The 15,878-nt window shown below is 44.5% G+C and overlaps 1 protein-coding gene across 3 annotated transcripts in view; it reads right to left on the reverse strand.

Moving 5' to 3' along the window:
- Window positions 1–15,878, reverse strand: part of LOC147902706 (protein TIC 56, chloroplastic-like) — a 38,654-nt gene that overhangs the window by 10,304 nt on the left and 12,472 nt on the right. For all 3 annotated transcript variants that reach the window (XM_087374096.1, XM_087374095.1, XM_087374094.1), the window contains exon 2: window positions 8,050–8,247. In XM_087374096.1, coding sequence (XP_087230222.1) covers window positions 8,050–8,247 — 198 coding nt within the window. The remainder of the gene's footprint in view (window positions 1–8,049; window positions 8,248–15,878) is intronic.

The following is a 15,878-nucleotide window of genomic DNA, read 5'->3' on the forward strand; positions in this document are numbered from 1 at the left end:
ATTCCTCCAAAATCTTTTTCCTCATCTCTTGAGTGATGCATAGGCAGTCGTCTTTCATAAGATACCCATCTTTCAGGGAATAGTGACTGGTGGACTGCCCCTCTTGCATTTGCTGTAAAAACTCACCAAAATCTGCATCGTTAGCATATTGCTCTCTCATGTCTTCCGAGTCCTGATGATAAGCAATAGTCACATTGTTGACTTGGGGTCTTCGCGACAAGGCATCTGCCACTCTGTTCCGAACTCCTGGAATATGGACAATCTGAAAATGGTACATTGACAACATGTTTTCCGATTTCATATGCTTCTCGGAAAGCTTTGTCTGAGTCAAAAAGTATCTCAGACTTTGGTGATCTATTTTAATTGTAAAATTTGCACCCAAAAGATAATGCTTCCATGTATGGATGGCATGAAGTACAGCCAATAACTCTTTCTCATAGATTCCCAGATATCTCTCTGTATCCCGGAGTCCCCTACTCTCATAGGCCACTACATGACCATTCTGATGCAATGCAGTCCCAAAACATTCCCCACAAGCATCACAATCCACATCAAATGGCTGATATAAATCTAGAACTATCAAGATTGGTTCTGTGGTCAGCGTCTCTCTTTGAGTGTGATGAACGCTGTCTTTTGAGGAATTCCCCATTTGAAAGCTGCATTTTTCTTAGTAAGATCGTGGAGTGGAGCGGCTATATCCGCAAAATGCCTGATAAATCTTCTGTACTAAGAACACAAGCCTAGGAAACTTTGAACTTCATGCACAGTTCTCAGCTCTGGCCATTCCTGAATGGCACAGATCTTTGCTGGATCCATCCGTATCCCATCTTTGAATATTATATGCCCCAAGTAATGGATCTCTTCCAGAAAGAATCCACTTTTCTTGCTGTTTGCATAGAGCTGATGATTTCTCAGCTCTTAAAACACTATAGCAAGATGTTCCTTGTGCTCTTCTTCGGACTTAGAAAAGACAATTATGTCATCGAAGAAGGTACCAGTGAACTGTCTATAGGGTCGGAAGATACAATCCATCATCCTATTGAAAGTAGCCGGTTCATTTGTCAATCCAAAAGCCATCACCAGATACTCATATAACCCAAAAGTAGTGTGGAACGCTGTCTTATGTACATCCTGAGGTTGTATCCTCACTTGGTGATATCCACTCTTTAAGTCTATCCTGTTGAAAACTAAAGCTCCATTTAACTGATCCAGCACATCATCAATGCATGGAATAGGGAATCTATTCTTGATGGTCATTTTTTTTAGTGCACAGTAATCGACGCACATACGGAATGAGCCATCTTTCTTATGTACTAACAGTACAGGGGAACTAAAAGCAAAAGAACTGGGCTGAATCAGCCCCTTAGACAACAAGTCCTGCACCTGAGTCATAATCTCTTCTTGCTGAGTTGCACTAACTCTGTATGGGGGCCTATTGGGTGGCTCGTTGCCAGTAATAGGTTCTATGCCATGATCCTCGTGTCTCTCAGGGGGTAGCTCCCCTGGCAAAGCGTCAAAAAAACAATCTTTAAAATTTTCAAGAAACTGAATTTTATTCTGATCTGCCTCACTTATTTCAGCATGCATTTCCATCTCTCTCTTTTACAAAAACCATGTAAGCTGAAACTGCAGACTTTATTTCTTTTCCAACAGAACTATTTGATACAATGGGAATAGTTCCCCCTCTATTCCTAGCAACCACACGATGTACTTTGCCCCTATGTACGAACTCCAACACTCTTTCAGGAAGAGTCAACTTCACTGCCTTGCGATAAAACCAAGGCATACCCAAGACTACATCATGATGTTTCAATGGAGAAATGAAGAAGTCTTCCTGATCCACATAACTCTGTACATGAAGACGGAGCTTCCCTATCAAGGGAGTGACTGGCACAGGGTTCCCACAGAACATATGGTCGGCATCCAGAGCCTTGCCCAACTCCTCCGTCTTAGTTCCCAACCTCAGGGCTAGATCCTCTGATATAAAGTTATCAGTAACCCCTGGATCAAATAAAATCAGCACTTGCTGGTCTCTGACTTTGCCCCATGATAGCAGCAATTCTCGTTCTTCTGGGTTTAAAACATGACCCAGTATGTCAGGAATTCCTCCTGCCATTAGCTTTTGCGGTCCCCATGGCTTCTCTACCTCTTTTCCCTTCGAAGTTGAAGGCTTTTCTGGGCACTAGGCAGCCACATGCCCCTCTTTGCCGCACCTGAAGCATTTACCCTCTTTCTTGAAAGTTTCAATCAGTTCAAGGGTAAACTGTGGTCTTCCCTTATAGGGCTTTTGCACTTGGTTTCCCTTCGACTTCTGAGGCTGAAATCCCCTCTTCTGAGCCTTGGGAAACTCTCTTGTTTCAAACTTGGGGGTCACTAGCCTTTTATCCACTGGTAACCCTGCTTGTAACGAAGGCACACTAGTAGGATCCTGCATGTACATGAGACTAGCCACATTGGCTGAATGCATGAGATCTGATATTTCTTTAATATCTTTAGTGTTCACTTGGGCCTGTATCTTTGGAGTGAGTCCGGCCTTGTACTTCCTGAGTTGAGTCTTATCAAAAATATTCTTGAAAGGCGAAAATTTCTGGTTGTAAGACATCTTGTGCTTCCATATGAATGCTCTCCCAACCCAGAAGGACATGATCCCGAAACTGTTTGGGAATAAACTGTTTATAGAAAGCTTTCTTGAAGTCCTTCCATTTCCTGGGGGCTACATAGTTGGCTGTTTTAGCTATCCACCATGCACTGGCTGTACCAGTCAAGTGTAAACCAACCATACGAAGCTTTAAGGACTCACTGAAATTTTCCAAACTGAAGGCAGCATCAAACTGCCTTATGAACTGCATAGCCTTTTCAGCTTGGCCATACTGGCCATTGTAAGTGGCAAATCTTACTGACTTCCCACCGTCCTTGAATTCTTTAGTCTCGACCTTCCTGCTGGACTTCTTCTTCTTCTTCTTCTTCTTCTTCTTCTTCTTTGACTCTGAAGATCCCGAAGAAGGAGGTGATGTCAAGGATGAAGAGGTAGAGCTAGAAGATGAAGACGAACTGGATGAACTGTAATGCCTTTTTTTTCTTGGGAAGAGGACCTGCTCTTTTTCTCTTTTTGCCCACCACTCCTTCCTGATCTACTCCAGAGGGAGGCTTCTCTGGCTTTCCCTCAAAAAGAAGTTGTACCATCCTGCGAAACAAGGGATCGCTTGTTGCCTCTCCCAACTGAGTAATCAACCTGTATTCTCTTTATTTATCTGTATAGCCTCAGCCTGCTGTACCTAGTTAGACTCTGCCATTCCCTCATGGGATGATTGGGCATGCTGCTGTGAAGCTATCTCTGCAACTTGTCTGAGATATGCAACTCTCTCACACTCATTGTGTAAGCAACTAATGCACTCAGCCTTTGCTTTTCAAGAGAAAGTACCTCAACAAGAGGTGTCTTGCATTCACAACTTGTGCTAGTAATGGGCTGTCAATTCAAAGCATATACCCACAAAGTGGCCAAAGCATCAACAGCTGTGTTGCCCCTTTCCTGGTTGCTGCAAAAAGCACTCAGAATGCATTTGGTTCATCTTTCCTATGCACAAAGGCATGCATTTTCTCTTTTCTGCAAATCTCTAATTTTACTGTGTTTCTGCTACTTTTCTGACAGTAAAAGTCTGATAGGTAGGTGAAATCTACTGGCAGAAACAGTCTCTGCAACTGTCTTTCTTTTTTCTTTTTCTTTTTTTTTTGGGTTGGGGGGGGGGGGGGGGGGGACACTAACTGGATGGGTAACCGGCTGGTTACACTGGTATCGGAAATCTATTTTTGATGGTCATCTTATTCAATGCACGATAATCAATGCACATTCGAAAAGAACCATCTTAGCAATGCGCTTCCTGCATTCTGAAATGTCATGTCCAGGCTTGTGACAATAGTTGCATCTTTTCTTCTTTCCCTTATCTGCTATATTTTTAGATGCATGGGAGGAATTGCAGCTGCTATGCATTGAAGAATTGCAGCTGCTGTGTGCAGATTTTGGCTTGCCCATAGGCTTGGAAGCCTTGCCTCTTCCTGTCTGCTGTGAAGCAAATGCATGATCAGGAATAATGGCTTGTCTGTTAGCTCTACTTTGCTCTTCTTGCAAAAGCAAAGTAACTAGCTGGTCAAAAGAATAGTGATCTGGATTACCCATGGCCACTAATCGAAGGGTTGTAGCAAACCCTTGATATGTATCTGGCAGTCCATTCAATGTGGTACTGACAAGCTGTGAATTTGGCACCACCTCATCAATGTTGGCAAGCTGTTCCATGAGGTCCTTGACCTTTGTCAAATATGCATCCATTGACTCACTATCATTCATATTCACTTCCTGTAATTGCCTTCTCAAATATGCAACACGAGCTTCATTGCGAATCTAATATAGAGAAGCCAATTTATCCCAAGCATCCTTTGCTGTCCTGCAAGACCGGATGTGTGGAATAATGATTCTCTTGCATGATAAAGCAATGCATGAATGTGCATTTCCATCTCTTGCATCCCATCTTGACTGTTCTTGAGTTGGAAGAGCAGCAGCAGGAGTGCTAGAGGAAGAGGCATCAGGAGGAGTACCCCCTGCAGAAGAACCAGTAGTAGAAACAACCACTGAAGGATTGGCTGGCCTCAGATCAGCCCCAGAAACAATATTCCACAAATGCTTTGCAACAAGAATATGTTTCATGAGATAAGACCACATCGGATAGTTGGTGCCATCCAACTTATCATCTTCACGGAGAACTCCAAATAAATCTTGATTGTTCCCAGCCATAGCAACTGTGATAACCTGTAAAAGACTTGAAAACCCAAAAGCCTCAAGGCTATCACTGCAAAAAGCTTGCTGTCCCAAAAAATGACAGAAAATATCTGCAAATTTCTGACCCAAATCAAAGGGCAAATGCAGATCTGACACAAATGTGACTGTGACAGGCAATGTTCACTGCAAAAACAGCAAATTTGGCAAAAGCCCCAAATTTATTGAGGGCAAATAGGCCAAAAAGAGGGCAAATTCAGAAAAGCCCCAAATTTTGCTGAAATTTTTGCAAATGTGACCCAATGTATGCAAATCTGACTCAATGTCCTACAAATGTAACTTAATGTCCTGCAATCTGACCCAAAGTACTCCAATTTAAACAAGAAATTGCAGACTAAATCCCAAAACTCCAATATTCTTGCAAGAAATTGCAATCAAAGGAGGTGAAAGGAAATGAAAGCCCCAAATTTGCCAATGTCCTGCAAAATCCCCAAATCTGCAAATGTTTATAGATGACTGCAGTGAGACCAAGAACCTGATTCAAGCCAATACCAAAACAGGTACGGAACCTGTGGTGAAGCTGTACGGAATACCCAGATGAAGTACAAGTTGTACGACTGAAGGTACGTGTGTACGGGAAGCTGATACAGACTGCTAACCACTGAAGGTACGGTGAAAGTACTTTGTGCTCCTACGCAAGTACAGTCGTACGGTGTAGGTACCTTGTACGGCGAAGGTATACGAAACGGCGTACGGAAGAGCGCGATGTACGGATGGAGTACGACGCAACGTACGGTACAGCGTACGAAAGAGCACGATGTACGGATGAAGTACGTGCAGTGTACGATACACGTACGGCGATGCAGGTACAGCGATACAGTTCTGCTTACGTACGGACTGTATGGCGCAGATCCTGCTGATACCACTGAATGTACGAACAGGCTCGGAATGTGTCGACCAGCAAGGCAGAGAACTCCCAATGAGCAAATGGAAGACTCGGGGGCTGAGGAGAGCTGGAAGAGTAGAGCAATACCTGCTCTGATACCACTGTAGATACGAAACGAAGAGAGTGCAGGTACAAGACGAGTCGATAGAGTAGTCACGTCAAAACTTAGATAGATATGAAAACACAACAAAGTACTTGTACCTAGACCTAGGACTAAGTGTCCTAGGTGTCACATAGGTCTAAGTGTCCTATGTGGCCTAAAAGGCACTAGCACTATAAGTGCCTACACTTATGCCTACAAGGCACATACCATGGCCTATAGGGCATCACTAGAACCACCAGAAGATGACCTACAAAGGCAACGCCGACCAATACCGAGACCTTGATGCTGTCCACATTGACGATGTAGGACGCTTCTGCAAGGCAAGGAAGAGGCTTGTGCTATCTAGCGGAATGTAGGGTTACTGCGTGAGTGAGAGAGTGAAAAACTAGAAGTGATAGATCCTATGAGAGAACTGAGAGATGACCGAAATATAGAGCTGAGAGTGAGCTGTGTAAACTGTAAAAGAGAGCTGAGAAAGCTGAGGAAACAGTGTCCAAACCTCTCTCCGTTTGCTGGTCCAAACCTCCCACTGTTGTGCTGTGTGGTCACCTTCAAATCAGGCTGAACTGATGGCCAAGGGACTGAGGCTAGAGCAGGGCAAGATCTGAGGATCTCAGGGGCTGCACAGGAGGCTGAAGTGGAGCTGTAGGAGGACTGAAGGCAGGAGCAAACTGAATGAGAAAACAGGGCAGCCAAGGGGCCCTTTTATAGCGCTGGACTGAGCCAACCCAGTCTGTAAACAAACTGACTCAGTCTGTATTACAGACCCAGTCTGTATTACAGACCCAGTCTGTTTTACAGACTGGCTGGCCTACAACCAGCCTATAAAAAGCCCTCCCTGGCTCATTTGCCAGGGGAGTTTTTGGGCAGCCTTTGCAGGCTGCCTTCCCTGCTTACCTGTCCAGCCTTTGGGGACCCTAAAGGGACTCCTAACCTAGGCTAAGACCTAAACTATAAGATGGAAACACTTAACCTACTATTCTCCAGTGGGTACTAGTGAACAAGAACTGACTACTGACTTGACCTAAGGCTGAGAGACTGACCTACGTAGCTTGTGCCTGACTGTCCCTGGACAAGGGCTCACAAAGGGGTCATAGCATCCGACAAAATCTCCTATCTGGGAATTATAATACACTTGTCGATGTAGCCAGTGTGTCACCTTGCACCCAAGTGCAAGGGTGCATGTGACAAGGATGGTTTGCTAACCTGACCTGGTCTGATCGGCTGACCCAACCCTTTGGTTGGGTGGTTGGCTGGCCTGAGTGGCCTCAATCAGACGTGCTGTTACTAGCCCAAATGTGGCCCTTTACCAGGCCCTAATCAGCCCTCTACCAGCCCCTAACCCGGCCCTCTTTCCAGCCAAAACCATGCGTACATACCTTGGCTAAATGCCCTGACACAGCCCCCAACTGACTGCATACTTTACAGGAAGGTCTAGCGGGCACACCCACAAATAAGCCCTCATTCCCTAGAGTCTAGCAGCACTCACACACAATAACACACAACAGGCCCACCGTGCAAAACACGTGCACATGGATTACATTTGGCAGTAAAAGGCTTGCATGTATGCTCAATACTACTGCATACTATCGTAAGGCACTTGTTGGAGTGGACCAAAAGGCTCTCTGAATGCTGAGCTGCTATGTTCAAATCAAGGAACAGGTTTATCAGCTGACACCAGCCCTCCCTCCCCCCCTTTCTCGCCTGCTGTGGGCTGTTCAGGGCCAACTGGTACAGAACTGGCGGCTCCCAGAACAAACTTGAGCACCTACGTGGCTAGTCAGGGTTGGTGACATGGCACCTAATTGTCTGCTGCCTGCTGCCTTGAGGCTGACATGGCGGTCTGTGTAAGCTGTTACTGGTGTCTGCTGCTCCATGTCCTGCCTGCATGGCAGCAAAAATTCCACATGGTTAACCTGACTGACCCTGCAGATCTTCAGGTTTCCTTACTCCTCCATGGTATGCTGTCGCTATGTCAACCTTGGAAGAATCTATGCCACATTATCTAGGAGACACTCTCTCTCTCTCTCTCTCATCTATGCCACATTATCTAGGAGACTCTCTCTCTCTCTCTCTCTCTCTCTATATCTCTCTCACACACAAACAACAACAACAACAACCAACAATTAATACAAACAAAAAGAATATTTTATGTCTCCGGGTGATATTTCTCATAGATTCTCAATGGGCACAAACGACACATTTAATTTCACAAATGCTAATGCAACTTACTATCTGGTGTTGCAATGCACGGCTCAAGGCCATAGACCATACTGATAGGAGCCCACTCATCCATGTCATCTCCCCAAATAAAGGTATTTTTATCAACTATGCCCACAGCCCAAGCTGTTTTGAGATTCACGAGCTCCATGGGACCCCTACTTCTTCCCAAACGATCCTTATAATACCACCCCCCTGATTTCATCACAACTGTTGACATGAACAAGAGCAAAGTCAGTACAAACAACTAGCATTGCATTACCTTGTTATACAAAACTTAAATCTTTGCTAAATCCCAAGCTTGAACATCCAAATTACATGCCGTAATGTCCTTATCCTGATGTACAGTCCAACACGAAACTAGCCCACCAAACATTGACTTGATATGGACTGACAAATACTACATAAGACACACCTGACAGTTTAGAAGTAGAATTGTTATCAGGCAGGTTCTTATTCTTTATCATACTCAGCTCCAAATAAATTCAAGTTTGAGATTTGGTGATTTATTCTGATCACTTTAAAAAGGTATTATCCTTCCTCAATCAGATTGAATAATATGTTTAGAATATTTCTCTGGGAAAAATAATGAATTTTGAATACATCCACTGGAAACTAAATGGAAGAGATGTATTTTATCATTTATCATACAAACTTACAATTTCAAACAACCTCTAACAGCAGCACATATGAACCTTCTTGGAAATACAATGACATGAAATCCTTTAACGGACTTTGCTAACACAAATCTTTAAGATAATTAAGACTTAGAGAGGATATATGAACCTACATAACAGCATGTCTGCGACATAAAGACGAAATTATGGCATCTTCTTCCAACTTTCTAGTCTATCTTTATTTTGTATCTTTCTTCTTTAGTTTTCAGAAACTTGCAAACTCGATTTATCAGTACAATTATCCTCAGCAATTGCTATCACTCTCATGAATACACCGGCCCATCATTGCCACTCTTCCTGCTATTCAATCATGGACAATGACATTTTTCCTGTTTTTTTCGCTATAGTTTTAAGTTTTTGGTCAAGGAAAAAAGTTAGCGGGAAAGGGAGCGGGAGTGTGTGTTGGAGATACCATAGGCAAAGAGTGTGTGAGATGTGATGTGTGATGCGTCGTACTAGGAGATCTAGTACTAGTTCATGTGTGAGTCATGTGTGAGTGCCACATGTCACTATGGTGGTTTGTACTTGAATGAAAGCCTTTCATGGTTTCCACATTTGTGTATCACTTCTTCACTGCCTAGCTTATCTCTCTCTTCACTCTCACAATGTTTTTAACGTGGTATCAGAGCAGGTCAATCCTGCCCTAGGCGCCCTGCCACGTCATCAACTTCCTGACCTAATCCTAATTCGTCTCTAGCTGCCTCCTTCACTCCCCAATTTTCTCTCTTTGTCATTGGCCCCCAATCCCTTATCCTAATCTCTCATTCTCTTCTCCTCCCCTCCCACCTTTCCCACGTCCCCATTTTCCCTCCACACTCCTCTCCCCTCTCCCTTGTCCTCATCCCACTCTTCCCTCTCCTATCCCATGCCCTCCCATCTTCTTCTTTCCTTCCCTCTCTCATTTCTGCCTCCATTGCTGCCTTGATTCAGCCTCCACCATAGCCACTTCACCTCCGCTTCTGCCTCTCTACAACCTCCATAACCTGCCGCCTCTATTCCCCTCCTCCTTTCACTTCTATTCGGGTCATTTCGAGGCTATAGGCGGCCCTATTACCTACCCTGGTTTACAAGTACCTGCACCTGTGGTTCCCTAGAGCCATTCTTCATCGCCGAACCTAGGGTTCCTAGGCTACTGCAGCAGAGCCAACCACCTGCACGCATTTTTGGCAGAAGTTAGAGGTCTTTGAAGGATTTTTCGACCTATTCTGAGGCTGCTGCTGCATTTCCGACCTGTTCTGAGGCTGTTGCTGCACAGCTGCCTTCAATAGAGATATTTCGGGGGTGCTTTTGGACTTTAGCACGCCTACTGTTATGCTCTAGCTGGGATAGCATGACCTCGGATAGATCGGTGGGCATTTTCTCTTAGATGACCAACTTTTGTAATAGTTAATGTGCGTAATTAAATGGTCAAGAGAAGTAACTGCCAAGGTCCTAGGTGAGGGCGTAATGGCATTGACTAGGTAGTTCTAATAGGGCTAGGGCCTAGGTGCATCTAAATGTGCAAATTGCCAAGGGGCAATTGTTTTTAAATGAACTCCAAGAGAGGGGTAAAAAAAGGATGCATCTAAGAAGGGGCCTAAAATGAAGACATGTGGCCAGGAACTATCTAGGGAATTGAGGGTCTCAGGGATAAGGTTGAAGAAAAACAACGATGGATATATGTAATATGATGCATCAGGTCCCTGAGAGTTGGCTGGGAGGAAAAACAAAAAGCCATCGCCCGTGATAATTACCAGCGACGTGGAGAGATTTATCTTGTGAGCAACAACGAGTAGTAAGAAGACTTTTACATTTGGTATCAGAGCCGAGGCATGGAAGAGTTCGATGGGCTCAACCTCACCTAGGATTTTACGAAAAGGGATGACGGAAGGCTGCGTAATCAGATTCAACGTCGAGGGAAGAAAAAGGGATGACGGAAGGCTGCGTAATCAGACCAGTGTCGAGAATTCCATTCTACTGAAGTTTTCGTTCATCGCTCTTCAAAACCAAAATTTCGACGGGTGGTTGTGACAATCCTTCACCTTTCGTTCCACAACGTGAACACGCTCGCTCCGTTTCGCCATTACACAAACGCCCACCTGCGTAAACCAACGACAAGTAAATATAGTAAGCAGCAAAGGGGCCACGGGTGAGGAACGTAACGGCGACCTTGAGTTGCAGGGAGCGAGTCCCGGGAGATCCTAGCTGAGAGCGGGATAGCAGAGCAGGAGGCGACGATGAAATCCCGGAATGATGGCCACGAAAGACCCGAAGTTTTTTCCCAACATCCCTTGGGTTTGTCGATCAGCGCACACGTGATGGCAGACTTCTCACTACTTTAGATTGACAGACCGAATATACAATAGGGCAGAGTCTTTTGCGAGTTTCAAGGATATCCAGGGGGCATCTCTTTCCCTTTAGGATATATATTTCAAGTTTTCAGTTTGCAGTAGTTTGTTCCTGTACAGGAAGGGATTTTGAAGTGCTGTACTTTTGGAGTTTTCGCATAAGAAGAGAAGAAAGAAATTTATTTTTATTATTTTTTTTTTTTAAAGGGGAGAAAGAAAAAAAAAAAACCTTTTTTTATTTCCCTTTTCAACAAATGGAAGCAGAAGGACAGAATTCAAGAGTGAATCCTAGCGAGTCTAGAGTACAGTCTACACAGCAGATGTCACATCATGCGGTACCTACTTTGATTGGTAGGATTTCGATATTAGAGGATGCTTTATAACAGATTATGAACCAGCAGCTTCAAGTGAACGCTGGTCAAAATGAGATCAGGGAGATGGTGCAAGCCTTGTCGGCTAGACCGTCTAGGATTGATAAGGGCAAAGCTCCAGCAGAGCCAGAGCCCAGTATACATTCCTTAGAGCGCGCAAGGGTCAAAGTGCCTAATATCGCTAATTATAGATCGGAGAAGTACGCTGGTCGGATGACCGAGCGCAGCTCTGATGATGTGATCGAGGTTTGGTTGCACAAGTGGGAAGAAGCCTTCGCCATTTGTGAGATTAGATCCGATCTAAAGAAAATCCGCGAGGCCACACACCTGTTTATTGAGGCAGCGGACAGATGGTGCGGACAGATGGTGGATAAAGCAACAGAAGGATCAAGTTGCTCCAACCACCTGGGAAGGGTTCAAAGCTGAGTTCAAGAAACACTTTCTCCCACCTGATGAAGAATCCCGAGCTTGGGATGCTTATAGAAATCTTCGTCAGAGGAGTTTGTCAGTGGCAGAGTACACTGACAAATTCAGGGAATGTGTCATGAAGATAACAAACCCTCTCCCTATGTCGGTTCAGTTAAAGGACTATATCTATGGACTGAACGACAAGATCAAAATGGAAGTTCGGGCTAAATATGTGACTACACTAGATGAATCTATAGCAGTAGCCCTGAACTATGAGGATGCCAGAGGCAGATCTGATGGATTTGTGCAGGCAGGGACTCAGTATGAGCACCCGAGAAAAGGGGGATTTCAGAGGAAATGGGTTTCAAAGACAAGTGTCTCGCAGCCAAGTGGCCAAACCAAGCAGGTGAAGCCGGTTGAGGGACCAGTAAAAACAAGTACCACCGTTGGGGTGAAAAGAAAAATAACTCCAATGGCAGCCCGGGCTTGGTCAAAGTCCTCGTTGACCCCTGAACAAAAGGAGAAAGCTAGAAAAGAAGGATTGTGCTTCGGCTGCCTTCAGCGACATCAGTGGAAGGATTGTCCACTCAATAAAGACCGTCGCACGGCTAATATGATAATATCTGAATGCGACGTAGAAATGCAGGAGAGTCCCAGTGCGGAACATATGCAGATGCAACTGGCGGGACCTTCTCAGAGGTTAGTACCTTGTTTGTTATGTGTATCTGTTGCTAAGTTAGTGACGAGTGCACCCGATAACATCCTATCTAAGCCCGCAGCAACAGGGTATACGGCCTTTAATGATACGGAGTTAATTAAAATGAAAGGGCAAGTGGCCAGTCATGATGTCATTGTGTTGTTTGACTCGGCGTCAACTCACAATGTGATTAACTCCAAGCTCGTGAAGAGGCTGAAACTAAAGACAAGTCCATCTAACTATGCGTATACAGTCAGGATGGCCGATGGAAGTTCAACTGAAGTATGGGACCAAAGGGTTACCCAGTTGGAGCTTCGGATTCAGGACTATGCTGAAAAGCTTGATTTTGAAATGACCAAGCTTGCTCATGCAGATATAGCCCTGGGAATGGCGTGGCATTCTAGGAAGAATCCAGCCATTGATTGGAAAAAGCACGTATATCAATTCAAGATGAATGATGTGCTTTATGTCTTACGAGGTGAAAAAGATATACCTCAGGGACCGTTGGTTTCCGTGATGGAAATCAGAAAGGCTCAAGTTGAGTTTTTATTCCTTTGCACAGCATCGGTAGAGCCGGTGGATGAGTCTTCGGCTAGCACTGAAGTTACGCAAAGTGGTGAAATGGCCAAGCTGGCTAATCTTATAACAGAGGGGTTCTCTGAATGTTTTAGGGATGAACTACCTTATGGGTTACCTCCAGAGTGGAAAGTTCAGCATAAGATTGAACTGATCCCGGGGGCAGAACCTGTAAATAGACCTCCCTATAGAATGAGTTTTGCTGAAGAAGCGGAGGTGCGTAGACAACTGGAAGAATACCTCAAGTTGGGGCAGATTCAACCAAGTTTCTCACCTTTTGCTTCGCCAGTGATATTACAGAGAAAAAAGAATGATACGTTTCGCCTCTGTATAGATTACAGAGCATTGAATAATATCACTGTTAAGCACAGGTATCCGATGGCTCGGATTGATGATTTGCTAGATGCATTACATGGAGCCGTGATTTTCAGCAAGATAGATCTTAAGTGCGGCTACCATCAGATCCGGATTAGAGCCGAGGATGTGCATAAAACCGCTTTCAGAAGCAGGTTTGGTCATTATGAGTTTTTGGTAATGCCCTTCGGACTTACCAATGCTCCAGCAACCTTCGTCATGCTTATGAACGATTTACTACGTCCGTATATCGGGAAGTTCGTAGTACATTTTATTGACGATACCTAATATTCAGTAAAAGTATTACTGAGCATCATGAACACTTAAGGATAGTGTTCAGTACTTTGAGGAAAGCCAGTCTTTACGTGAATAAAAAGAAAACTATACTGTGTATGGTTAGACTTGAATATTTGGGTTTCATAATCACTCCACAGGGGGTAGAAATGGATCCGAAGAAAGTGGCTGCGATACTAACTTGGCCAATCCCTCAGAGTCTGACCGCGTTGCGATCATTCTTGGGATTTGTCCAGTTTTATAGAAGGCATATCAAAGGATATTTCGGAATAGTATCGCCATTGACTGATCTGACCTCAGATAAAGTACCCTTTATTTGGGGACAGAATCAACAGGAAAGTTTTAACACCATAAAACAAGCTGTGGTCTCAGGACCGGTGTTAAAAATAGTTGATCCCCAAAACCGTTGTTCCTAGAAACCGATGCAAGTGGCATTGCGGTAGGAGCAGTTCTCCTTCAAGAGGGAAGGCCAGTAGCCTTTGAAAGCAAGAAGCTTTCTCCCTCTCAAAGGAATTGGCCAACTCATGAATTAGAGTTGTATGCAGTTATCCATGCTTTGAAAACATGGAGGCATTATTTGTATGGTTCAGAGTTTTATGTGGATGTGGATCATGATACTCTGAAACATTTTTGTAAACAGCCTGACTTGAGGGGCCGCCAAGCTAGGTGGGCAGAGCTCATGCAGGAGTTTAATCTAACGATTCGGTACCGAAGAGGAAAAGACAATAAGGTAGCTGATGCGTTGTCTCGCATTATGCACAACCTGAGTTTCACGGTATTAGAGAGTGCTCTAATGACCGAGATAAGAGAAACTCAAAAAGTGGACGAGTTTCTCCAGAGCTTATGGCCTAAGGCTCATGTGTTAAAACCCGGGAAAAATGAAAAGGATGACCTGGCATCCAGAAAAGGCCAAACTTATGCAAGATATACCATAAGGGATGGTATGCTAGTTAGAAATGGCAAGGTTGTAGTACCTGGTCAGAATGATCTCAGGCAGAGAGTCATTCGACAGTGCCATGATAGCCCGGGTGCGGGACATCCAGGAGTCGAGAAGACCTATGATCTCGTGAAGCGAGATTTCTTTTGGCCAAAGATGAAAAAGCATATTCATGAATATGTGACACGATGTTTCTCGTGTCAGGTAAGTAAGGCCGAGCGGGTGAAGCCACCCGGACTTTTACAGCCCTTGGAAATACCACTAAGTAAGTGGGAGAGCATTTCCATGGATTTTATTGTAGGGCTACCTGCAACACAAGGAGGGTATAATTCTATCCTTGTGGTGGTTGATCGTCTAACCAAGATGGCTCACTTCATTCCGACTAGAGAGTCTGTTAGTGTCCCGCAAGTGGCGGATTTGTTCATTAGACATATATTTCGTCTGCATGGATTGCCTAGATCCATAGTGTCAGACAGAGATGTTAGATTTACCGGTCATTTTTGGACAGCGGTATTTGAGACACTAAGGACTGAGTTGGGAATGAGTAGTGGGGATCATCCTGAGACGGATGGTCAGACGGAAAGAGTCAACCAGACTTTAGAGGATATGCTGAGGGCTTATGTGTCATTGAGGCAACATACATGGGACAAGTGGTTGCCATTGTTGGAGTTTGCCTACAATGATAGGAAACATTCCTCTACCGGGTTCAGTCCGTTTGAGCTGAACTATGGTTATAGGCCAGCCAATCCAACTATAGTTGGAGTACCTCAGAAAGTGCCTAGTGCCGCGAACTTTGTAGTTCAGATGCGGGAGATGCTAGCACTTGCGAGAGCTAATATCCGCCAGGCTATGGATAGAGCCAATGTATGCGGATGAAAATCGGTCTATAAGAGTGTTTGAAGAAGGAGAAAAAGTTTTTCTCAGAATTCCTTCGCACTCGAAGTCGTTGACTTCAGGAGAGTGTGCTAAGTTATCACCTCGATACTGTGGGCCGTGGTTAATTCTAAAGAGAATAGGCAGTGTAGCCTATAAATTAGAATTGCCACAGGGGTGTAAGGTGCACCCAGTTTTTCATGTTTCGCGCTTAAAGAAATTTTTGCATACAGGTGACTCACTAATCGAAGGTGTGGTTTTGTTACATCAGCACCACTCTCAACTAGGCCTGAGCAAAATGACCAAGCAATGGCGTTTATTGGTGTG

The sequence above is a fragment of the Dipteris shenzhenensis genome, chromosome 4 (genome assembly GCF_047967505.1).
Source record: "Dipteris shenzhenensis isolate YYH24624 ecotype China chromosome 4, Dip_SZ_1.0, whole genome shotgun sequence".
NCBI lineage: Eukaryota > Viridiplantae > Streptophyta > Polypodiopsida > Gleicheniales > Dipteridaceae > Dipteris > Dipteris shenzhenensis.